This window comes from Mastigoproctus giganteus, chromosome 12 (assembly GCF_048544385.1).
Source record: "Mastigoproctus giganteus isolate SK-2022 chromosome 12, ASM4854438v1, whole genome shotgun sequence".
NCBI lineage: Eukaryota > Metazoa > Arthropoda > Arachnida > Uropygi > Thelyphonidae > Mastigoproctus > Mastigoproctus giganteus.
The window spans coordinates 173,286,984-173,313,601 of NC_143586.1; the positions used below are offsets into that span (position 1 = coordinate 173,286,984).

Sequence of the window (26,618 nt, forward strand, 5' to 3'; positions counted from 1 at the left end):
CAACATGGGTAATTTGCTGTCATTTCTAGTTGTGGTGTTCATCTTGTAAGATCAGTGGATAATTTCCTTCTGTCTTCAACTGTGTGCTAGATATGTGGGTACCCTTGTCTGAGAGTCATGTCAAAGAGACTCTGAATGTTTTCCATGCCTACCTGAACTCACAGAACAATCTTCACCTTGTAACTACAAATAAGTCAACAAATCCTTACCATTCCTGGATTGAAATCACTATTGCAAAAATAATGATTTTCTGAACCTGACTACAGTTCCACATAGAATGTCCCTAATTCATGTCCAATTTGGAATAATGAGTCTCATCCTAATGGTACCATGTACCTGTAGCCCCCAAATACCTGGACTCTCCAGAAAGTTCCCATAAGTCTTCTCCATTTCAGAGAGCGAAATGGAGAAGGCCTATGAGAAACTATCTTTAACTTCGATTCTTCTTGCCCCCAAAAGTGAGAAAGCTTTCTTTCCTTCTCCACCATCACAATTCTGCCTTACCACTCAGGATGGGACAAAATGTTTTCCAGGATCATAAAACCAAAATGTGAATGGATTTCACAGGAAACAAAAAAAGTTTAAGCAGATTCTGAGACTCATCCCCTCCTTAAGAATCAGGGGATACTCTCTTCCAGATGCTCTGTTAGTGTATTAAATCCTATATTCAACAGATTTAAACATAAGGTCAAATTCCAAGTAAAGGATTCTGCAAAAGATCAGCCAACACAGCAGAAGGCTGCTCCTGGGATGGTGTGGTAACTTGGTCAAAGTGTTCTTCAACAGACAGAGGTATTTTTTTTTTTTTTTAATATACAGACCTTTCTATAAAGACAATCACTATTGTCTTTATAGAAAGATAGAATGTCACCATCCCTTCCACTAGCTGGCCCTATTTTCCAACAGGCTCTCAAGTGCCCCCCCCCCCACCCCCCACCAAACACCTAATCAGTGAAACAACTTGAGAGCAATCAGGAAACCTTCATCCAACAAAAAGACAACAGCTCTTCTCTGACTTGCAAAGTCCAACTCTCCACGTGTCTGGGATTTCCTAGTGAGAACTATAATCTTTTTATTCTTTGTGCTGATCACATAGTTAATATTTAATTCTAAATTAAATATTGTTTATGATTTTTCAGGCCATTAATGCTGTGATATGTGCCTTTTCTTAATTTTCAGCCAGCACAGCAATATAGAACCAGTAACACTGCATATCCAAGAATATTGTATAAATTTTAATTACCTGATATTACAGAGGATGTTGACAGGGCAACTGCTGATGTGGTTGTCTCCAGTGATGAAGGAACAGTAATGTAAAGAGTTGTTGTTCTCATTGTTGCTCTTGGAGTAGTTATATGATTAACAGTATCAGAAGTAGTGGTTGTTGATGTTGTTGAAGCTACACCTGCAGCAGTCATTTGAGAAGTACCTGCTGTTGTTGAAACTGTTCCTGCAGTGGTTGTCTGAATAGCAGGTCTAATAAAAGTCGACCTTGATATGGCTCGATCAGTAGTGGTTGCAGCAGTAGTAGTAGTGCTAGTGGTGGTAGTAGTAGTAGTAGTGCTTGTAGTCAGTGAATCTATAAAACAGTCAATAAAGATTAACAAAATTTGTAATTATAGAATAAAATCTTAACATTAAATTTTTATATAAATATACATGGTTCGACACTGAAGTTCCAGGACAGAATTAAAAAAAAAGAAGAAAAGACGTTACAATGAAAACACTTTTTTTATGAATACACCTGCAAAAGGTATTACATGAGATGAATACTTAAAATTTATTAAAAATCGGACAATTTGACACCATGTTATTATTGCAATTTTAAATCTTGATCTTATTAAACTATCTCCTATTGGGTATCCAATTTTCTCTCTGACTACTGATTGCCATTGATGGTAGATGGTCCTCTGTCTTCTTACTTCTCTACTAATGCTGGTGTTCAACAAGGTTCAGTTTGTATATATATATATATATATATATATTATTCTTTTGTAATATGATAATTCATGTTGTATTTTATTTTTAATATGCTTTTATAGTAGTTTTACTTAATTTATTTCTATCTCTAGCTTTTTCTGTTGTCCCAGTAGCTGTTTTAGCAATGCATGGGTACGAACAGAGTACACATTGTTATTCTTTTTGTATTATCATTCTATTGTGGTTTTTTCCAGGTATTTTCTACACATAGGTATTATAGTTAATACATTACTGGTCTTTAAGCTAGCCTAATCTCGGTTATCTTAATTTCCCATGGCCTATACATTCAGGATTTTTCAACTTGTTACGTATTGCTAAAAAAAGTCATATCAATTATTGATGAAAAACTGTAGCAATACTATTTTAAAACAATATGATATAATATTAAACATATTTATACATTTTTGTATTACATCTTTATACATTTTTGTATTACATCACATGGACGTCAATCCCCTACTTCATCGGGCGGATTGACGGTCCATTCGATGTAATGCATTTCTTACTTACCCGTTTCTGTTTGTATCTATCACAGCTTTGCTATTTTATCCAATTACTAAATTCTAAGTTTCTATTTTTAATTTTTTGGACCCATGTTTATCTTAATTGTTATTAGTTAAATCAGTATTATTTATTATAAATTTATTATGAACCAAATTAATTCCCCATAATTTCTACAGCAACTGTGATAGAATACACAAAGCCCAACGGGTAAGTTTATTTAATATATTGCAATAACATTACTTACTTGATGTGTTTCAATGGAGGTCGTAGAGTCGAAGAGTCGAAAAAGGGAAGTTTCCCGCCGAAATTATGTTATTATGTTGGTTTAATTTATTTAATTAAAATTAAATTAATTAAATTAAGTTAAATTAATTAAGTTTAATTAAAATTAATTTATTATGTTGGTTTTGTAGTTGGATTTCGATGAATTTACTTAGTTGTGTATTTACATAATTTTTACATTTATTTTTATTTTTACATTTATTTTATGCCTTACCTCGGACACAAACAGAAACGGGTAAGTAAGAAATGCATTACAACGAATGGACCGTCAATCCGCTCAAAGCCCCCGATGAAGTAGGGGATTGACGTCCATGTGATGTAATACAAAAATGTATAAAGATGTAATACAAAAATGTATAAATATGTTTAATATTATATCATATTGTTTTAAAATAGTATTGCTACAGTTTTTCATCAATAATTGATATGACTTTTTTTAGCAATACGTAACAAGTTGAAAAATCCTGAATGTATAGGCCATGGGAAATTAAGATAACCGAGATTAGGCTAGCTTAAAGACCAGTAATGTATTAACTATAATACCTATGTGTAGAAAATACCTGGAAAAAAACCACAATAGAATGATAATACAAAAAGAATAACAATAACTATATATATATATATTTTTTTTTTTTTTTGGTAGTTGTTGGCGCATAGGCTTCTGTGGCCATAATGCACCTCTCAAGGTTTTTGCAGTACTTTGCAGTTATTTCTCCTATTAGAGGGTGTTGAGAAATCAATGCAAAATTCTCAAACGCTCTAATAGTGGAAATAGTTAAGGGTGTTGAAATAGTGGTGAGACAACTATCAGACAACACAGCCTATGAAGTATGCACTAAATCTTTGGTGGCCTTGAGTCAGGCTTGTGCGGCTCCTAACCTTACAACAATCCAGAGGAAGGAACTTAGGGAGTTGAAACAGGATGATATCACTGTTTTCCTACCTTTAGACAAAGGGAGATTAACTGTGATCTTCAACAGAGTGGATTACCATCACAAAGCCTTGGAACTGTTAAATTTTAGGGCAACTTATATATAGGGTGACCTGCAAAAATCCCTAGGTGTGATTAGAATGCCATGTTAATAAATCCTGAAGGGTTGGCAAGATTTCTAAGGACACATATTGGATGTTGAATGCCATGGGTTACCAGTTGCCTAGATTTTATGGCCTGCTGAAAGTTCATAAGATAGGGTCGCTTCTTGGCCTTTTGGCTGGCTAAGATCAAAGTAAGTAATTCATAAGATAGGAATTCCACTTAGGTCCATTGTGTCATTCGTGAACAGCCTACACATGCACTCTCTGGATTACTGGCCAAATTTATATCCCCTATTGTAGGATGATTCAGCTTTACCATAAAAAGGACAGTAAAGACCTGCAGGTTTTGTACACTCTCAGGTAATTGAAGACTGTGGTGTCCTTTGATGTAGTATCCCTCTATATCTCCATTGAACATAATGTGTAGTGTGTGCATATGGCATTGGAGAGGGATGCCGCATTAAGGGAAAGGATTTCCTTGAGTATGAAGGATATTTGCAGTAGTGTTGAATTATGTCTACTATGTTATACCAAGTTGTCATGTATAAGCAGGTTCACAACACAGCTAGCTATGGGCTCTCATAAGTACTACTGTTGTTAATTAAGCCATGGGAGAGCTGGAGTCTAGAATTTTTTGATCAGTTCCACCTCCTCCCCATGCACGCATGGAAACACTATGTCAATGACACATTTATAATTAGAAACTCTAAATTTTCTCAATGGGTTTTACTTTTTCATTTGATTTACCTCAGAGGTTGAAGTAGAAGGTTGATGTTTGGCATCTGTGAACACAGTAACAGTCTCTGTCGTGGGCAAAGCACATGACCTATCAGACCTGGACAAAGGTATGATCATTGGCTATCAGGCCAGCATTTCCGAAACAGTGGACTTTGTGAAATGCTCACGTGCTGCAGTGGTGAAAGTGTATCAAGACTGGACGAATGGGACAGTTTTGACGACTCAATGTGCCAACTGTGGAGCCCCATGCGCCATTGATCCCAGAGGTGAACATTGACTGAAACAGTTGGTCAGGACTGATCGATGCGTTACTTTTGCTCAACTGGCCATCCAAATGAACCGTGGGGCCACCAGAAAGGTCTCCAACATGACAGTGCAGTGAACCGTGTTGCGCATTGGGCTCCGGAGCAGATGCTTGGTGACAGCACCCATGCTGATGGCCATTCATTGCAAACAACGGCATCAGTTTGCACAGCAATACCAACACTGGACCCCGGCCGAGTGGCCTTCTCCAATGAGTCATGGTTTCTGCTCCAACAAGTGGATAGACGGTGGCGTATTAGGCGTGAAACCGCTGAGAACAGACCACCCGAACACGATTGTTGGCAGAAGGCAGGCTGGTGGGGTGGCATTTTGGTCTGGGGAATGTTTTCACGGCATGGCTTGGGTCTGCTGATACCTCTGGAGGGTACCTTGAATGTAAATGGTTACCTATTGATCATTGCCGGTCAGGTACACCTGTACATGTTGACCATGTTCCCTGGGGGCAATGGTATCTATCAGCAAGACAATGCGCCATGCCAAATTCCAGAATTGTCCATGAGTGGTTTGAGGAGCACGACGAAGACTTCAAGCTACTCTCTTGGCCACCAAATTCCTCGGATTTTAACCCAATTGAAAATCTATGGGACCACCTTGATCGACACATCAAATGGATGGATCCTCCACCAAGGAACCTACAGGAACTCTGGGGTGCACTGCAGTCTGCATGGTCACAGATACCCGTAGCAACCTTTGGCGGACTTATTGAGTCCCTCCCATGGCAGCTGGCTGTGGTACATTCTGCGAAAGGTGCATATTTTGGATACTAGGTAGGTAGTCATAATAATGTGACTGGACCCTGTAGTGTAATTAGGGCCCTAAGGATGGACTGGAGGAGATTAGACATGTCACAGTAGATCTCTGAAAATGTGGCTACCTCCAGAAGATTTTGGACAAGTATATTTGGAAAGAGGAACAAAGCTGGAGATTGGCGTTCTTTGCTACCATATATATTCCTTTCTATCCGGACTTAACAGAATGGATCTGAAGAATATTACTGACTTATCAGACACACTGTGTGGCAGCTGCACACAGTGTGTCAAGGTTTAAAGATCGCACTCAGTTGTGTCAAGGGTAAAAGATCCTGTACCCATCAAGGGTACAAGTAGAACTATATATGAGATCAAATGTATGGATTGTGGGGGACTGTTATATAGGAGAGTCAATGTGTGTAGGTTTAAAGATCATATGGGGAAGCATATATAAAAGCAATACAGTCTGCTGATTATGGGAAATCTGCTGTGGCTGAGCACTTCTGGGTGAAAGATTATCAAATTTCTCCAAAAATTTGGTACTCTTCTCTTCAAATTTCCTTTTCACAAGATAAACAGTTCCCTGGCATGCTGCCAGACCATTTCCTGTCTTCATGCACATAGAAGGTAATTCTTGTGCTCCTCCAGAAACAAGTACCAAGAGTTGTGATACTGCTGGTATTATTTAAGGATGTTTCATGGTTGTAAAGTTACACTGTTAACAAAGGAGGCAGTCACTTTTGAAATTTCAGTGTTGTTTTTATTGCTTTTAATTCCGTAATATTTATATACTTTTAACTTTATCTATTTATTATTTTTATTGCTTTTAACTCTTTAGTTATCAATGCATTCTATTTTTATATTAAATTTACTGTTATATACATGGGTTGGTGTATTTATTACAGTTATTATGAATAGTTTTTTCTACTTCTTTATTCCCATCTTGTGCTCTTTTAAACAATATTTTATGTACTTCCTGAAAAATTACAACCAATAGTAGTTCAAGACACAAAATTACAACCAATAGGATAAGGTATTCTGGATAAGCTGATCCAGAATACCTGTGTACTACAAGTTTTAATAAAAATCTTCATGTTTAATACCATCATAAACATAAAATACCATATATTATTATTAAAAATTAAAAACAGTTCTTGTTAATATGACTTACCTTTAACAATACAAGTTCTTTGATCAGCAATAAGTGCCATGTTATCAGGACAGGCACAAAAAATCTTTGCAGAGCCAGCTGTTATATTAGGAGCCGGAAAACAGAAATGAGAGCAGTGACCATTCAAAGGAGTGCAGTAATTTATGCCTGAAATAAACAAATCAGTAAAAGTAATTAAAAGCAAACTATTAAAACCTATAAACAAATCAGTAAAAGTAATTAAAAGCAAACTATTAAAACCTATAAACAAATCAGTAAAAGTAATTAAAAGCAAACTATTAAAACATATAAACAAATCAGTAAAACTAATAAAGATAAATTATAATTATATGTGCAGCACTGATTTTAAGAGTGTACTCTTAAAATCAGTGAAAAATAGTATGAATTCCAACCAACAGCTTTATTCTCAAGTGTAACTGGAGGGGGGGGGGGACAAGCTATACAAATAACCAACAACTTTAATAACTTGTTTATTTTTAACATGCTTTTGTAAAATGTGGTAAAAGGTTTTGTTCTATTTATTCATCTGTATACTCTATAATTTGCTTTGCTTTTCACTTACCGACTTTTCAGCAAAATTGTGCACTGCTTTAAAAATATTCATTTCTTTAAAATGCTTCAGAATGGGATCCACATTATATAACATTTTCAATTCAAAATCACTAAAGCAAAAGCCTCTGAAGTTGAGCACAGAACATCCTGACTGACTGATGTATAAAAAGCAAGTCACTAGTTTTGGTAGAATAAATGTCCAATATCAAAATAACTTCTTAAGAGATATTTCTTAAGATATGCAGTTGTTAAGATATGCAGTTGGAATAATCCTTCCTAGTTTATATCCAAAAACTGCTCATATGAGGTTAAGCATTTTTGCAATGGCAATTTGAATAGAAATGTTAAAGGAGTCTTAAAGAGCAGAAAAAAAATAGCAAAAGATTAATTGAACATTAGAGCACTATCAACAACCCATTTTCCCACTACATGCTCATTGAGTCAAAATCACTCTGTTAACACATTTGCTTCCACCTAAATGTGAAAGAACTCATTCAATGTGCCATGATTTTTTCAAAACTAAATGTTGAAAAAATCAGCATTCCAACATTTCCAGCATTCCAAAAATTTGTACATAATGGTGGAATGTTAAATGTTTAGAATTCATTGCTAAAAGCAAACACTTACTTTTGTGCTGAGCTCTAAATCAGAACAACTCTTAAAATTTTATACAAAGTTTATTCATATACATGAATAAACCATTAAAAAAAAAAATCATTCATGTACATAAATGGGATTCTTCCTCTTGCTCAGAATAATCGCCTGAGAGAGCATATATTCAAATTGAGGAAAGACGGTTGTAGGATAGATGTGCGGAAGTTTGCCTTTAGCCAGCGGGTGGTTGATTGCTGGAACAAACTTCCATCTGTCGTAGAAGTTGATAGCTTAAACAGATTCAAGGCAGAACTAGACAAACATTTGGAGCGAGTGGATGGGTGAAATAAGGGGTTTTTTTTTTTTTTTTTTTTTTTTTTGGCTGATGCTATATAAGCTTGCTTTCTTGCATCATGTGCCTTTGCTAATGCTAATAAACTAACACAAGCAATATAACATCAACACAAGCAAAGAACGAACAAAACTGTGCCAAAGCCAAGCATTACTATAAAGCAGCAGTACCCAACCTTTTTTGACTCGCGAACCCCTTTCAACATAATATTTTTTTCACGAACCCCTGAGCCTATATTCTCTGAAATCGTATAAAAGTACTGAATTTTCATTATAAAATATTTCCAGTACTACGTTTTTATAAGCGACATCGCATAATAAAAATTATTATTAAGTATTATACTTTGTAAAGTAGTTATAGATTAGTCGAAACCAGATTTTGAACAGACTAAGAGTAGAAAACTTGCTTCTTGCTCCTCTAATGGTAGCTGAGCATTCTGGTCTTTCCAAAGCTTGGCCGCAATTTTTGCCCATCTCTGTTCCCACTTCTGTCAAAACTAGATGGTTCTGCTGCCACATCAGCCAAAGAAAAAGTTGACCTGTTAGCAACCTATTTTCTTTTCCAACTCATGTATTAATGATCTTGGTAAATCACCTCAAACCATTCCCAGTACACTCCATTCAATGAATCCTGTGGTTTTCCGTCAAAAGAATGTCAGAAGGATTTTGATGAATCTGATGCTACGAAAGCTCCAGGTCCTGATGGTATTTCTCCACTTGTTCTCAAAACCTGTGCCTGTGAACTTACTCGTGTTTTGTGTTGTCTTGTTTCACTTTCTTATTCCAAAGATATTTTTCCTTCTGCTTTGAAATTTTCTCATATCCAGGCAGTTCCTAAAAAGTGTGAAAAATTCCTTCCATCCAATTATCGTCCCATTGCGATTACTTCTACTCTTTCCAAAGTAATGCAGAAATCAATTAACTGCCAACTCAAACTATCTGGAAATCTTTCATCTGGTCAACGATCACCAGTATGGATTCCGTCAGTGTCATTCCAATGGTGATATTCTAGCTTATGTACATCTATGCAAGAACTTCTAGAAGAGACAGAAAATGAAATGAAGCATAATAGAGAAAATGGAAGTGAAAAAGAATATTATTGACACTATCAAAGAAAAGCGTTTAAATGTGTTATGGACATGTAAAACGGATGCAAGAAACCAGATATTCAAAGGCTATCCTGGAATGGATGCCTTCTGGAAGAAGGAGAAGAGGAAGACCTTGGAGGACATGGATGGAGTACGGGAATGCATGACAGCCCAAGGTTTAACTGACCAACACATCTTGAACTGCACTTTATAGCGGGAAAAAATTCCTACCAAAAAATAACTTGTAGGCTGAGGAAACCCATTGTAAATGGAAACACTCCTCTTGAAGAAGGTGTGCATCTATGGACAAATTGAATGGAAAAGTTTTTGGTGAAATTCAAGCCATTGCTGTTGACATTTCAAAGGCTTTTAATCGTATTTGGCATAAAGGTCTTCTAAATAAGCTTCCATGGTTTGCCATCTGTTCTTTGTGATTGGGTATCCAGTTTTCTCTCTGACCACTCACTGCGGGTGATGGTAGATGGCTCTCTGTCTTCTAACTTCTCCATTAATGCTGGTGTTCCCCAAGGTTCAGTTCTTTCTCCCACACTTTTCCTCTTGTATATTAATGGCCTTTTTCCATTGACGGAAATCCTATCCGTAGTTTTGCTGGTGATAGCACATTACTTTCCACCTTCCAGTTTGAGAAACCCTGCCCTGCTCAAACAGCTTCAACTTCTCGAATCTCCATTGCCACATCCTTAAATGCTGATCTCCAAGCAATTCTCTGGTGTGGCAAAGAAAACTTAATTTCAATCTTTCTAAAGCTCGGTCCTGCCTTATATCTCGCAAAAAGGATTCTTCTGCTCCTATACTTATCTTCGGTGACACTCCGATTTCTAGGCAAGGTGATCTTTTGGGGATTACCCTGACTTCTAATCTCTCTTGGCACAAGCACATCACAAATATAGCTTCCTCTGCATCTAAAAAACTTGGTTTTCTCTTTTGCTCTCGGCATTACTTTTCATCCAAACAGCTGTTCTCTCTCTCTTTCTCTCTCTCTCTCTGTACAAATTGCAAATCCACCTTACCATGGCATATTGTTCCCACATCTGGGGTGGTGATCCCAAAACCTCTCTCAGGCTTCTAGATTCCATTCAGAAGAAGGCATTTAGGTTAATTAAAGACTCATCTCTGACAGAGCCTGTCCACTCTCTGTCTCATACACGTTCTGTTTCTGCCGCATGTCTTTTCTATTGATGACTACTTCCATTGGCACTGATCTTCTGAATTGGCTTCTATAATTCCCACTTTCTCTTTTAAAGCAGTCCAAACACATGATGCAACCAGCCAACATCCTTTTACTGTCTAATTTCAAACTCACAGAACTAACTTTTCTTCTTCCTCATTTATTCATTCAACTTCTGTTTTCTGGAACAACCTTCCTTCATACGTATTTCCTGAAAATTACAATCTACATAAGTTCAAGTCTAATGTCAACAAGTAGCTTCTTTCATCTTTTCAACCTTCAACCCATGCATGGTACTAAGTACTATAAGTTCTAAAAAAAAAAAAAAAAAAGTACCTATACACAACAATGATCCTTGAGAATGAAAAAAAATATATATATTGTATGGAAAACATTTATTTAAAAAAGGTTGTTTAGGCATGGGTAATGCACTTCCATCATTTCTACTACCCAGGTAATATGAATGCATCGTTTATTCATATCTCTTATTCATATTGTGAATGAACTTTCAGAATGAGTGGCTGAAATATTGACTGCTTTGAATAAGTAACTTCACCAGACTAACGTTACTTATCTTTGGCGGATACCACCACCCAGATGGCATCGTCTCGAAGCTTGTTGGCTTATTCATCGGTGGGTGGGCAGGTACCCTGTTGTTGCAATAGCGACAACCCAGTTATGAAGTATAACTCCACAATATGAGAGATGCTTCATGGTGTGTGTGTGTGTGTGTGTGGCTCTTAAATTATTTCTTGACTAAATGTCAAAGAGTATGAAAAAGGTTGTTTAAGCATGGGTAATGCACTTGCATCATTTCTACTCTCCAGGTAGTATGCATGCATCTGATTATATCTTGCATTACCCATGCATAAACAACCTTTTTCATACTCTTGGACGTTTAGTCAAGAAATAATTTTAGATATTTATTTCCCATGATATACTGTAAGATAGTAAAGTAATTATAAGGAATTGTGGTTTATTTCTTTGGCAATTCTTTACTTTTTATTTAATTTTAGTTTACTTTATTGTTTATTATTAGTTATATTTTGTAGCTTACAATATATATACCTATGTAAATCTAAGCAGATGCCATTACGGAATTTTTAGTGCGAACCCCCTGGAACACTTTTGCAAACCCCTGGGGGTTCGCAAACCACTGAGTGGGAACCGCTGCTATAAAGCATTAAATCAGTGTCCCAATACTGACTTGTTATTAATTTCATGTGCCTTTAAATTTAAGGTGCTTGTTGGTTGACCACTTAAGAATGACTGCTCATATGTGCTACAGCACCTGGATGCTGTAACACATACAAGCAATTATTTGTATGCATTATAACACAGCACTTGGGTGCATTTTGAACTCAGATATGCATTGTGGCATATCACAGTGGCATTTTGCATTTATATGATATTAACCACAAATGATACTTATGATGATATATTAATGATGATATATGGTGATATATTCGTGGAACTAATGATATTAAGAGTAGGAGACCAGCAGAATTACTTAACAAGTACAAGACAATGCTGAAAAAAAAGCAGTGAGTTAGGGTTGAATTTGAAAGTGTCTGCAATTCTGCCCAGACACAATAGGAGGGAGTATATGATGAGAGCCTTGTTGATCAATTTGGCCCTCGAGAGATTGTGCAAGGCTCAAGGGGTAGAATTTTTCTCAGCCTGGTCTGTGCTTGTTAACAGGAGAGACTGCTTCTACAGAAATGGGATACACTTAAACAGAAAGGGTGCAAGAATATTTGCTGATGCTATCGAGGCAGAGTTAGGTGGGTCGGAAAACTACTAGCTTGGCGGATACACAGACTAAAAGATTAACAGTAGCAACTGGCAGAGGTAAGTCATTCTTGCACTACTTCTATTGAAATGCAATTGAGCAGCAGCCTGGAAAGCAAGGCAATGGGAATTTCCAGGACTGCTGGGAGTCATAGTGGAACAAGTAAATACATGGGCTGTGTTAGAGTAACTAAGAGTAGAAACAGGTGCATGTATACTTGCATGTACACCAATGCTAGGAGTATAGTTAATAAATTCAATGAGCTTGAAGTGCTATTCAAGACATCAAAGACAGATATTGTTGGGATATCAGACATGGTGTCACACAGACATAAGCAGTGCAGAACTAGAATTTGGGGAGTACAATGTGTACAGGAAGGATAGACAGGACAGGAAGGGAGGAGGGGTTATGCTGTTAGTTAAGAAACACATAAATCCAATTTATGTGGATCCAATTTATCCACATCCAATTTATGTGGCATTGGGAAAGGAAAAATGAGATTAGGTGTGTGTTATAGGCCTAATGAATCTGATGAGTATAATGAGCAATTGTGCAGAGAAATAGAGTGAGCCAGTAAATTAGAGTGTCTTATAATGGGGGATTTTAATTTCCTGGATATTGACTGGAATTTGTGGGTTGGTCACTCACACACTAGCAAGGCTTTTGTGGATTTATTGGATAACTATTTTCTACATCAGCATGTTCGGGAGGCAACTAGAGGGAGTAATACTCTTGATCCGATTATCAGTAGTGATTCTTCATGCATCAAGAATCTGCAGATAAAGGAACCACTGGGTGGCAATGATCACAGTGTGCTGAAGTCGGATTTACTCAGAGAGGTAACTACCATCAAGGGTAAAGGGAAGGGTTTTTGCTTTCGTAAAGGTGACTACGGTGGTCTGAGATAATATTTAAATTCTATACAGTGGAACCAACTGATGGTGTTATCAACAGCAAATTCAAAATGGGAAGCATTCAAAGAATTAATCTAGGAAGCTACTAGGCTTTTCTACCAACAAAGAAATATTGTTTAGGATTTAGGCCTAAATGGATATCAGATGAACTAATTAGACATGTGACAGAGAAGAAAATGCATGGGATACATATAAATTAACATGCGACACAGAAGCCTATGATAGATATAAGCTGGTCTGTAACCAAGTTACAAAGGGGGTTAGGCAGGCGAAGGCAGATTACGAGAAATCTTTGGCAAAGGATGCAAAGAAAAATAGCAAAGTGCTCTTTACTTATGTAAACTCTAGAAGGAAGGGAATGAATTAGATTGGTCCACTTGATATCGATGGTTCACCTGCTGATGATCCTGCTCAGGTAGCTAACAAACTAAATGAATATTTTGCATTGACATTTACACATGAGGAGTTATTCAGGGAGGGGAATGCCAGAGGTGTATTAAACTCTGGCAGTAAGCTAGATAATCTTGTATAGATAATAACTGAGGGGTAAAGTGGAGGAGAAATTGTTGAAGATAAACATAAGAAAGGCACCTGCGGTGGATGGAATCTATCCAGTTATATTAAAGGAGGCAGCAAAGGAAGTAAGCAAACCCTTAGCCATAATTATGAGAGCTTCCCTGGACTCAGGGGAGGTACCCATGGACTGGAGATGTGCAAATGTGACCCCAATCCACAAAGGAGGATCAAAGGGAGACACAGGTAATTACAGACCTGTTTGTTTAACTTCTGTTCCAGGGAAGTTAATGGAGGCACTGGTTAAAGAAGCATTGCAGGATCATCTACACAAGACTTCAATTATAGCTCGGACACAGCATGGGTTTGTTAAGGGGAAGTCTTGTCTGACTAATTTCATTGAATACTATGATGTAGTCACAAAGGAACTGGATGCAAAGAATAACTTTGATATCATATATTTGGATCTTAGAAAAGCCTTTGATACTGTTGCACATGGAAGACTGCTGCACAAATTGGAGCAGTGTGGCATTGGAGGCAAATTGCTGCTATGGACAAAGGGATGGTTGAGTGGGAGAAGACAGAGTGGTAATCAATGGATACTGCTCTTCATGGACTAATGTTATTAGTGGAGTCCCTCAGGGTTCAGTGTTGGGTCCATTGTTGTTTTCTGTATTTATAAATGATATTGATGATGGTATATCAGGCTTAATGTCCAAATTTGCAGATGATATGAAGGTTGGCAGGGTTGTTAATGACACTAATGACTGTACACTGCTGCAACAGGATCTAGAAAAGTTGAGCAGATGGGCTGAGAGAGATGGCAAATGAAGGTGGCACATTGACAAATGTAAAGTACTACATACGGGAAGCATTAATCCCAGAGTAACGTATCAACTCTGTGGTACTACACTGACAGTGGTAGAGAATGAAAAGGACCTGGGGTAATTGTGCAGGCAGATATGAAGTTTTGTGAGCAGTGCAGATGGTCTGCAAGAGTAGCTCATGGTGTTTTGTCAATGATATACAGGAATTTTTCTAGCAGGGATAAGGAGGTGATAATCCCCTTGTATAAGGCAATGGTCAGGCCAAACCTTGAGTACTGTATACAGGTCTGGAGGCCTCATTTTAAGAAGGATGTAGAGCTGTTGGAACGAGTACAGAGAAGGGCAACAAGGTTAATGAATGGAACAAAGGGTTGCTCTTACGAAGAAAGGCTTAAGTTTTGCAAATTACAATGTCTGGAGACTAGTCACCTGCGAGGTTTTTTTTTTTTTTTGGTAGTTGTTGGCGCATAGGCTTCTGTGGCCATAATGCACCTCCCAAGGTTTTTGCAGTACTTTGATCCAAGCCCCAGGCGGGAATCGAACCAGCGACCTTTGGGTTGCCAGGCAGGCCCTTTACCCACCCGGTTAGCCTGGTTGGCACCTGCGAGGTGATCTGATTGAGGTGTATAAAGCCTTGAATCGTTTGAGCATGCTCAATGCTGATGGGATTCTTCCTCTTGCTCAGAAGATTCGCCTGAGAGGGTATAAATTCAAATTGAGGAAAGACGGTTGTAGGACAGATGTGCGGAAGTTTGCCTTTAGCCAGTGGGTGGTGGATTGCTGGAACAAACTTCCATCTGTTGTTGTAGAAGTTGATAGCTTAAATAGATTCAAGGCAGAACTTGACAAATATTTGGAGCGAATGGATGGGTGAAATAAGGATTTTTTTTTTTTTTTTTTTTTGGTTGATGCTATATAAGCTTGCTTTCTTGCATCATGTGCCTTTGCTAATGCTAATGCTAATGCATAAAGACAACAAATGTGTTAATCAGTGCATTTCATGTTTCAAGTAATGTCACTAACAACTGCTCTGATATCTCCTTTGGCATAATCCAAAGAGAAGTAAACAGAAATGCATTAGCAACGTCAGGCAGGCAGGCATTCAGCTAACTGATGCAGCTGACTTCACTATGCATTTGTTTTTCCACTGCAGCACTCCTAATTCCATTTGATTACTGTATTATCCACAGAAATATAATCAGCTTAGGGAAATTGAACAAAATATTAAATGGATATCGATATGTGAGGTTAACATAATTAAATTGTTCTTTGAAGTTCGATTAGTGAAACTGATAAAAGTACTGAATAGGAATAAATATTTGTAGTTAAAGAAGGCATGTGTCTGCTAGGTTCATAAAGCTAATGCTGGCTTTCTAAAAAGAAAGTTACATACTCTACATCACTGTTTTATTCTGAACCAGAACTCTTACTAGATTAATGTGACCAGTGCAGTGGTGTTTGAGATTTTTAAATGTACAGCAAATTCACCTCTCGGGTAATACTATATAATCTATAGATGGCAAGGTTCTAGACCAGTGGTTTGCAAACTGGGTGCTGTGTGTGTTTCATAAGGGAACTGCAAATTTTCTGAAAATTTTTTTGATAGATTCAATAAATGCATAAACTTATTTTAATGACTAGTAGAAAGAACTGTGTAAATCAATTCCCATTCTGAGAAATTTGCCTGATTTGAAAGGCAAATTTGTTGAATTCATCTTCCTGACTCTTCAGATGGGATAACTGGTTGTTCAGTTAACTGGCATTCTGGTGTAAAAGAAATTCAATAGAACTTAGTTCTTTTACAGAAGAAATAAGTTCAGAGACTACTCACTTCTACAGTAGAACTGAGTGGAATGGTTTCACAGAAGAATTGAGTTCAGCAACTCGGTTCTACTATACCAAATTTGTGGGCCCTGCACAGGTTATGGTCATATTTGAAAGAGTGCTGTGAGATAATACATATTCTAGGGCATCATCATCAGGCTGAAAAAAAGTTTGAGAACTACTGTTCTAAACAGTGCAAAAGTGGATGGCATGTTTGTCCATCATTCTCTGCTGAGTGTTTGTCATGTGCTAGTGCTATGTACAGTACTATTCTAGCACAATTTGTATTTCTATGTAGTGTTAGTGTTGAAGTATGTAAGGAGTTTTATGCAAATAAGAGTAATTATTAACTAATTTACTTACTTTAAAATTGTGCCTTCTTCAAGAGGTTCTACTATCTTAAGATAGATGTTAGGTTTGTTATTTTTCAGTATGCTGGAACTGTAGGGATGGCCATCTACCAAGAGGGGGGACCACTGTATTTTTAGCTACTGGCCAGTATTTCTACAAGTGAATTTAAAGAAGCCAGTTATAAAAGTTTGTTTAGAGTTTTTTTCACATAACTTAAGCTTTAGAATGACAGCAATTCGGACTTGCACTTGGCAATACAATTTTCTTGCATCATTTTCAAAGCCCATTACTGTTCTTTTGTAGCTTATTGTTTGTACACTGTACTGTGTACTTGCCATATGTTCTCAGCTTCTTTTTACTTTGTCAACTCTACACTGAACTGTCTTTACAACAGTATGATGTAATGTTTTTATTTTATTTTATTTTTTTTGCATAAAGGGGTTTATATATATATAAAGACATTACAACTTGGGCAGAACCATGCATAATGGTATTTGTCCGTAAGTTGAACATAAGCTCAAGCCTTAGTGCTGAGTACAAAGTATTGGTGTTTTGTTGAAGCAGAATGATCCCCATAATTGAAAATAAGAAGGAAATAAACACACAAATTTATTGGTCAGCACATTATCTTTAAAAAAAAATAGCGTATAATAATGGATTTGAAGTCATTTCACTTTATATTTGAAGTCATTTCACTTTATCGCTTTCTAAATTTGTAAGCGATAATAATGCAGTTAAGACCTGCAAATGAAAAGTATACAAAAAATTGTGATACATATGAATAAAAAGAGTGTGTTTTAAAAAGATATTTTTAATATTTTAAAAAATCATTATTTTCAAAGATATTCATATTTAAAAATATTTTTAAAATTTAAAATTTAAATGGAGATATAACAAAAAAACCCACCCCTAGGTTGTTTATAAGGATGATACACATGGACATCCATGGGAGACTGTACTCCAGTAACCAAATTAAATAATTCTTCTCCAGTGAACTTATTTACTTTATGGATAGCTTCAGATTCCCAATCAGACCAAAATAGCCAGTCCTAAAAAAAAAAAAAAAAAAATTATGTGACCTCTGAAAAGATAGAAAATTCTAATTTTAATGATATGACACTGATGCACAATTAATAAGTGAAGACATCAATTGATAGCTACTCTATATCTTAGTTACAGTGAAAGAAGACAGGCATTTTTTTTTTATGAAAACCCCAAACATGAAAGGTAATAGAACCTATAGTATTCAGTACCAGTTGAAGGTTAGAAAGACTGAAAATCCTTCTTGACATTAGACTTGAATATCTTTTAGACTATAGTTTTCAGGAAATACATGTGAAGGAAGGTTGTTCCAGAAAAAAAGAGGTATAAGGGACAGAAGAAGAAGAAGAAGATGATGATGAAATGTTGGTACTGCGAGTTTGAAGTTAAACAATAAATGTATTCTAACTGATTGTGACATCTGTTCAGACTGGTTTGGAAGCTGTCAATTCACAAGAAATGCCCATGGAAATATCTATATAAAAGGCATGCAGCAGAAAAAGAACATCTGTGAGATAATGTGGAGAGACCTTGTAAGAAATGGGTCATTAATTAACCTGATTGCCCTCTTTTGAATGGAGTCTAAAATCGTGAGTGAAGTTTTGGGGGCACCACCCCACATGTGGGAACAATAATTCATGTTGGGATGGATTTGCAACATGCAACATTCTTATCTTGAACACCCTCAGCACATTTATTGAAAAATCAAGGTTTAAAAAAAAGAAAAGATTGTTAGGTGGATCGTGGAACAGAGGATTTCATTTCTACTAAAATAATTTTACTGACAAAATCTGGGCAAGCATTGACACTATTTAAAAGTCAGAATATTTAAAACTGTAATCCAACTGAGGAAGAGAAGAAAAGAAATCTTGCCGATTGTTTCATTTTGCATTCTTGGAATGCCAAACAGTACAAGGCTAAGAATGGCTAAGAGGGAAAGGCTCCATTGGAGAGAGAGAGAGAGAGAGAGAGAGAGAGAGAGAGAGACTATTGCTAAGTTGTGATCTGCTGAGGTCTCTAGAGAACCACTCACCTTGACTGTGTACTTGGAAGGGCTGTTCATGAGAAAAATATCAAGAATGTTGGGTATGTGGTTAGGACGTCTGGTATTCTGATAAGTAAATGAACAATCTGTGTAAAGTCATTAGTAATGGCAAAAGCCTCAGCATCTCACCCAGCTAGGTCTGTAAAATAGAAAACTGAAGCCAGTTGGCATTGTGAATTCTAAAATCATCAACAAAAATCACCTCATTGTTGGGAAATTTGGACTGGTGAAAACCAAGTTTCAGAGAAAGGAAGTCAAAGAGTTCGAAGTGATTAGTGGAGTTGGGAGAATGATAGAACAGATGAATCTGACAGAATGGAGTAGGGAGATTTTAAGCGAGAGGAGATTGTAAAGAGGAGATTCCAAATTACAATGTCTCTGACAGGGAATATCAGAATGAACATATGCACATGTACCACCTTTGAAGCAAAAGGAATTGTACAGTGAATAATTAGGGCAACTGAGATGAGTAGTCATTGAGGTAACCAATAATTAGGATTCTGTCAGAAAAAGTAAGTGGAGCTTGGCAGACTGTAAGTGGAAATGGACATCACTAAGATCAGAACTGAAATATGTATTTGCGAAAGAAATGAGGAAGTTTAGATCTTTTTTTGGATAAGTTTGTTCTATTAGTGTGACTATTCCATGATACATTCAGTATCTGGAGTAAACATAGAGGGGAAACGTGTTTTTTGAAGTAATTGGCATAGTTGTATGTGGCATACATAGTGTTCCTTGCTTTAACATGGCCTCAATAATACTCCTGCCCATACACACAACTTGGATTCCCTCCAGTCACTGTCTGGCAGAGTAGAGGCAGCAAGATTATACACTAGCTGATCCAGATGCCTCCTAGAAGTTACCAATAGGTTTGGTCTAGTGGACTATCTAGCAGCTGGCTTGCCAACGCATTTTAAAGCTGTACACTTGAAATATAAGGAAGATTGGATCTTGCCATGATGCCTATCACATCATCAAAAGACATCAATCTTTAAAAAGTGATTTTGGCTTGCACCTCATATTTGAAATAAAGCTCCAGGATACTGAAATAGTAGCTTGGCTACTGTTTAAAGCAGCTAGTTATGCATGAATTTTTTTGGAAGAAAAGAAGATAATCATGAATCTCTGGTGTCAACTTCACTGCAACGTTATAAAAACATAGGCTGCCAAATATCTTTGAAAATTCTTTTTTTTTTTTTTTCATTCTAATCTCAGTTTTTTTTTTTTTTCCCTCAAAATTTGGGTGATGTAAGCGATGAGAAAGCAGAATGCTTTCATCAAGACATATCCAAGATGGAAAAGCAGTACCAGGGTCATTTGGATACTGTTACGATGGGTGATTTTTTGCTGGTTTCTTAAGAGGGAAAGCATAATGGACTATAATAAAAACTCTCTGAGTGGCAAATATTTCTCAGGAAATAGGAAATAGAATGTATGATGTATGTGTTTGATTAAAGTATTTTAAAATGAATAACTCATTTTTAAGACAACATAAAAAAAATATAGAATTTAGGGCTAAAAAAGCCTCAGGCTGGAAGAAGAGTTTATTGTCACATAAGTTAATGCAATAGCATCATTACACATATTGTGAATTCCTTCACAATGAGTTGCCTATCTCATTATACCTTAAATAAGTAATGCTTCCCTGGTAGACAAGACTATTGTTACTTATTCTCACAGTAGGAACCTCCACCACCATCCAGACAGCCATTTCAGGGCTATTTGGCCTTCACTGGTGAGTGGGTACATACCTTTGATGGTATAACAATTTCAAAATATGAGAGATGCCAAGTGGGGTGTAGTTTGATACATATAGAATTTAGAGTTAAAAATACTTTTTTTTTTTTTTTTTTTTTTTTTTTTGTTAGTTGTTGGCGCATTGGCTTCTGTGGCCATAATGCACCTCCCAAAGTTTTTTGCATTTTACTCTGATCCAAGCCGCGGCAGGATTCGAACCCGCGACCTTTGAGTTGGTCGGCCAAAGAGAGGCACTTTACCCACCTGGCTAGCCCGGTCGGCATTAAAAATACTGCAAGAAGAGTGAGTTTACTGTCATATAAGTTAGTGCAATAGCATCATTACATAACATCTCATATTGTAAATTCCTTCACAATGACTTACCTATCATATTATATCTTGATTAAGAAATGCTTCCCTAGTAGAGAAGACTATTGTTACTTATTCTCTGTTGTGGGGAAATTCACAGTTTGAGATGTTATGTAATGATGCCACTGCACAACTCTGATTGGTTTACTGTGCATATAGAAAACCTGATCAGCAACATAACAACAGTATTACTGCAATAATACTGAGTATTAATTTACATTTTCAAACTAAAATAATGCCTGAGACTAGAGCAACAAAGCAAAGGGCTCAGAGCAGTGAGAATGTATGAGCTGGGAGATGGTGGAGGAAATTACGAAGGACACTTCTTGCTCATACTCAGGAGTTTACAACAAATCATGAATACAATTGTTAATCATATTTAGCAGTCATGCAAGCTTGAACCACAGTCCATTCAAAGAGGCATGTGCTACTGCACTCTCGCTCCAGACTACTCAGCTATGTCAGACTTTCTCCTACAAATCACAGCATTATCATTTGTATTGTGCATAGCATGTATCTGAAACTGGATGTAGAAGGACACAGTGTGCACATAATAGTCACAGGGACTGCTGTGTGTTTTCAATACAAACAATGAAGAAATTAAGCAGAAATTCAGCATTTTAATTGGCAAATTTCAGTGACTGAAAAAAAAAAAAAAAACCTTGTTGCTTTTGAAAGAATTAAAACAGGACCAACCAAGTACTCAGCTAACCAAAAACACTAAAGGAGTCCATCGTAACATCAGGTAACAGTGGGATCACCAAGAGCAGACGGTACAGGTGCCATGGGAAGTAGCATTTTTGGGAAAATGAGAAATACAAAATGGATAAGTAAAATAGGACCAATGTCTGTGAGTGGCAAAAGTTAATACTGTAGAACAGTTATTTTTTAAGACACAAGAGCTGATACTATTATACATGCAGGTAATGCTATTAAGCACAGGCAATCTGTGGATTTACTTCATAGATATGAGGTGAAATATCTGTGAATTTCAAAGTATCTGGAATTTTGCCAGCAATGATTGGAGAAAGGAGATGATAGCCTCATCAATCAATTTGGCACCACCAGAAACACTGTGCAAGAAACATAGAGCAATATTTTTCTCAGAAGAGACTATTTTTATAGTATTAGGAAACACTTAAATAGAACAGGTGCAAGAATATTTGTTGAAGCCATCCAGGCGGCATTAGGTGAATCAGAAAACTACTAGTTGAGGCGGGGGGTGACAGATTAATGATTTAATGATAGGCATAAAACTAGACATGTGCAAGGAGACCTGATCAAAGTGCTTAAAGCTTTAAATGGGTTGAGTAAACTAACTGCTGATGACATCCTTAAATGATTTTAATCACTTACTTTTTCAGAATAATGCTTTTTGATGATTTAAATGAAAAATATATAATTTTTTTCCCTCTCTCTTGAATACACTCAGCATTTTAAATAAATTAATTTCTTCATTTAAGAATTTTTTTCTTTTGAAAATATTTTTCTTTCTGGAAATTGCTCATCTCAGTCAATTCACTGAAAACAAAACTTTCAGTGTTACTAAAGTACCAGAACCAGCAAAAACAAAACTCTGAGTTGCAATACTGATGATATATGTAGCAACATAAGTCACTGGGTCTGAGTGCTTAGTTGGAATCAAACTTTCTACAGCATTTAGTGACATCTCTCTCTCTCTCTCTCTCTCTCTCTCTCTCTCTCTCTCTCTCTCTCTCTCTCTCTCTCTCTCAGAAGGTATATACAATTACACATAACAACATGGATAGAATCACTTATTTTAATATATTAACAGTTTGTTGTATACATGTTTACATGACCAGTGATGGCTACAAAAATTAAGCTTGTTATCATGTGTGAGAAAGTTACTGAATTTCTCCACAGAACAAGTTGTTGTTGTTGTTGTGGGGGTTTTATGGTGCATAAGCTGCTTTGGCTATAATGCGCCAACAGAACAAGTGTTGTGCTGTGGAGAAATTGTGCTTTCTCATACTGTTTAGAATTAACATGTTAAATCTATCACATTACTATTAGAATTAGTTGAGGCATATGATGCAAGAAAGCAAGCTTATACAGCATAGTCAAAAAAAAAAAAAAAAAACCCTTCCCATTTCATCCATCCAGTCACTCCAAATGTTTGTCTAGTTCAGCCTTAAATTTATTTAAGCTATCGACTTTAACAACAATATATTGCTGGAACTGAAGTCTGTTCCAGCAATCAACTACCCGCTGGCTAAAGGCAAACTTCTGCACATCCATTCTACAACTGTCTTTCCTCAATTTGAATCTATGCCCCTCAGGTTCTTAATCTGAGCAAGCAGAAGTATCCCATCAGCATTGAGCCTGCTCAGACCATTCAAGGCCTTATACACCTCGATCAGATCACCTCGCAGGTGCCTAGTCTCCAGCTGCTGCCACTTGCAGAACTTAAGCCTTTTTTCGTAAGTGCACCCTTTTGTTCTTCTCAACAATCTTGTTGCCCTTCTTTGTACTCGTTCTAGCAACTCTACATCCTTCCTAAAATGAGGCTTCCAGACCTGCAGTACTCAAAGTGTGGCCCGACCATTGCCATATACAAGGGGATAATCATCTCCTTATCCCTGCTTGCAAAATTCCTGTATATCATTGACAAGACCAAGACCTACTCTGGCAGCCTGTCTTGACTGCTCAGAAAACTTATCTGACTGCACAATTACCCCCAGGTCTTTTTCATTCTCCACCTCCCTGAGTGTAGTACCACACAGTTGGTACGTTTCTCTTGGGTTACTGCTACCCATATGCAGTACATTTGTCAATGTTAAACCAGTTGCCACTTCTCAGCCCATCTGCCTAACTTTTCTAGATCCTGTTGCAGTAGCATACTGTCTTTACTGTCATTAACAACCCAGCCAACCTTTGTATCATCTGCAAATTTGGACATTAAAGCCTGATATATACCTTCATTGTTATCATTGATAAATACACAAAACAACAATGGGCCCAGCACTGAACCCTGGGGGACTTCACTAATAACATTAGTCCACGTAGAGCAGCGTCCATTTATTACCATTCTCTGCAGTCTCCCACTCAACCATCGCTTTATCCATTGCAGTAACTTGCCCTTAATCAATATCGCTCCAATTTGTACAGCAATCTTCCATGTGCAACAGTATCAAAAGCTTTCCTGAAATCCAAGTATATGATATCAAAATTATTTTTTGCATCCAGTTCCTTTGTGACCACATTGTAGTATCCAATCAAATTGGCCAGACAAGACTTCCCCTTAACAAACCCATGCTGTGTCTGAACTATTACTGTAGTCTTGTGGGGGGGGGGGGGCATTGTTGAGGCCATATTATGCCAAGAATCTGGGTATATTCTTACCATGTGTACGCCATATCCAAAAATTTCATTACTTTATACAGCACGTCCACGCACTTTTTCTTACCATTGAATACACCATGAATTGTCAAACTAATAGAGCAAGCTTAACTGCAAAAAGATCTAAACCTCTTTAGATCTAAACCCCTCTAAACTTCCTAATTCATTTCACAAATATACGTGGTCTCAATTCTAATCTCAGCGATGTCCATTTCCACTTGCAGTCTGCCAAACCCCATGTACTTTTTCTGACAGAATCTCAGTTATCGGTTGATTAAACTACTGCTCGTCTCAGATGCCCAAATTATTTGATGTATGATTCCTTTTGCCTCAAAGGTGGTACTTGGGCATATGTCCATTCTCATATTTCCTGTCAGAGAGGTGGCAATTTGGAATCTCTTCTCTTTGATCTTCTCTGGCTTAAAATCTCTCTACATCACTGTGTCAAATTCATCTGTTATCTCTACTGTTCTCCCAACTCCACTAATCACTTGGAGCTCTTTGACTTCCTCTCTTTGCAACTTGACTTTCTCCAGTCCAACTTTCCTAACAGTGAGGTAATTTTCCTTGGTGATTTTAATGTTCTGCTCTTTTGCCAAAACTATTGGCCACAACTTTTGTCCATCTCTGCTCCCACCTGACAAAACCAGATGGTTCTATTGTCACTTCAGCCAAGGATAAAGCCGGCCCGCTAGCATCCCATTTTTCTTTCAACTCATGTATTAATGATCTTGGTAAAACACCTCCACCATTCCCAGCACACCATATTCAATGCCTTCTGTGGTCTTCCGTCAAAAGGATGTTAGAAGGATTTTTACGAATCTTGATGTTAAGAAAGCTCTAGGTCCCAATGGTATTTCTCCACTTGTTCTGAAAACCTGTGCTCCTGAACTTACTCCTATTCTTTGCCGCCTTTTTTCACTTTCCTATTCCAAAGGTGTTTTTTCTTCTGCTTGGAAATTTGCTCATATCCAGCCAGTTTCTAAAAAGGGTGACAAATCCCACCTGTCCAATTATCGTCCCATTACAATTACTTCTACTCTTTCTAAAGTAATGGAGAAATCAATTAATCGCCAACTCTTAAACTACCTAGAAACCTTCCGTCTGATCAACGATCGCCAGTATGGATTCCATCAGTGTCGATCCACTGGTGATATTCTGGCTTATGTTACCCATTTATGGACTAATTCAATGGAAAGGTTTGGTGAAACACAAGTAGTTGCTCTTGACATCTCAAAGGCTTTCGATAGTGTCTGGCATAAAGGTCTTCTAAACAAGCTTCCATCTTATGGTTTGCCAACTGTTTTTTTGTAATTGGTTATCCAGTTTTCTCTCTGATCGCTCACTGAAGGTGATGGTAGATGGCTCTCTGTCTTCTAACTTCTCTACTAATGCTGGTGTCCCCCAAGGTTCAGTTCTTTCCCCCACTCTTTTCCTCTTGTATATTAATAACCTTCTTCCATTGACTGGAAATCCTATCCATAGTTTCGCCAATGATAGCACATTCCATTCCACTTTCCATTTTGAGAAACCTTGCCCTGCTCAATCAGCTTCAACTTCTCGAAAATCTGCTACCAATTCCTTAAATGCCGATCTCCAAGTAATTCTCCATTGGGGCAAAGACAACTTAGTTGATTTCAACCCTTCTAAAGCTCAGTCTTGTCTTATATCTCGCAAAAAGGATTCTTCTGCTCCTATGCTTATATTTGGTGACACTCCGATTTCTAGGCAAAATGACATATCTCTTTTGGAGATTACCCTGACTTCTAATCTCTCTCTTGGCACAAGCACATTACAAATATTGCTTCCTCTGCATCTAAAAAACTTGGTTTTCTCTTTCGCTCTCAGCATTACTTTTCTTCCAAAAAACTGCTCACTCTGTATAAATCGCAAATCTGCCCTACCATGGAATATTGTTCCCACATCTGGGGTGGTGCCCCCAAAACCTCTCTCAGGCTTCTTGATTCCATTCAGAAGAGGGCAGTTAGGTTAATTAATGATTCATCTCTAACAGAGTCTCTCCACTCGCTGTCTTATAGACATACTGTTTCTGCTGCATGCCTCTTCTACAGATACTTCCATGGGCACTGTTCTTCTGAATTGGCTTCTATAATTTCTGCTCTCTCTTTCAAAACAGTCTGAACATGTGCAGCCACCAGCGAACATCCATTTATTGTCCAACTTCAAACTCACAGAACCAACTTTTCATCTTCCTCGTTTATTCATTCAACTGCTGTTTTCTGGAACAACCTTCATACGTATTTCCTGAAAATTACAGCCTACAGAAG

General features: G+C 37.2%; 1 protein-coding gene across 2 annotated transcripts in view; it reads right to left on the reverse strand.

Moving 5' to 3' along the window:
- The window catches only part of LOC150077601 (very low-density lipoprotein receptor-like), a 269,423-nt gene that overhangs the window by 102,108 nt on the left and 140,697 nt on the right, over positions 1-26,618 (reverse strand). For both annotated transcript variants that reach the window (XM_090386228.1, XM_090386229.1), the window contains exons 15-17: positions 17,686-17,827; positions 6,784-6,930; positions 1,244-1,579 (exon numbers count right to left, since the gene is read on the reverse strand). In XM_090386228.1, coding sequence (XP_090242354.1) covers positions 1,244-1,579; positions 6,784-6,930; positions 17,686-17,827 — 625 coding nt within the window. The remainder of the gene's footprint in view (positions 1-1,243; positions 1,580-6,783; positions 6,931-17,685; positions 17,828-26,618) is intronic.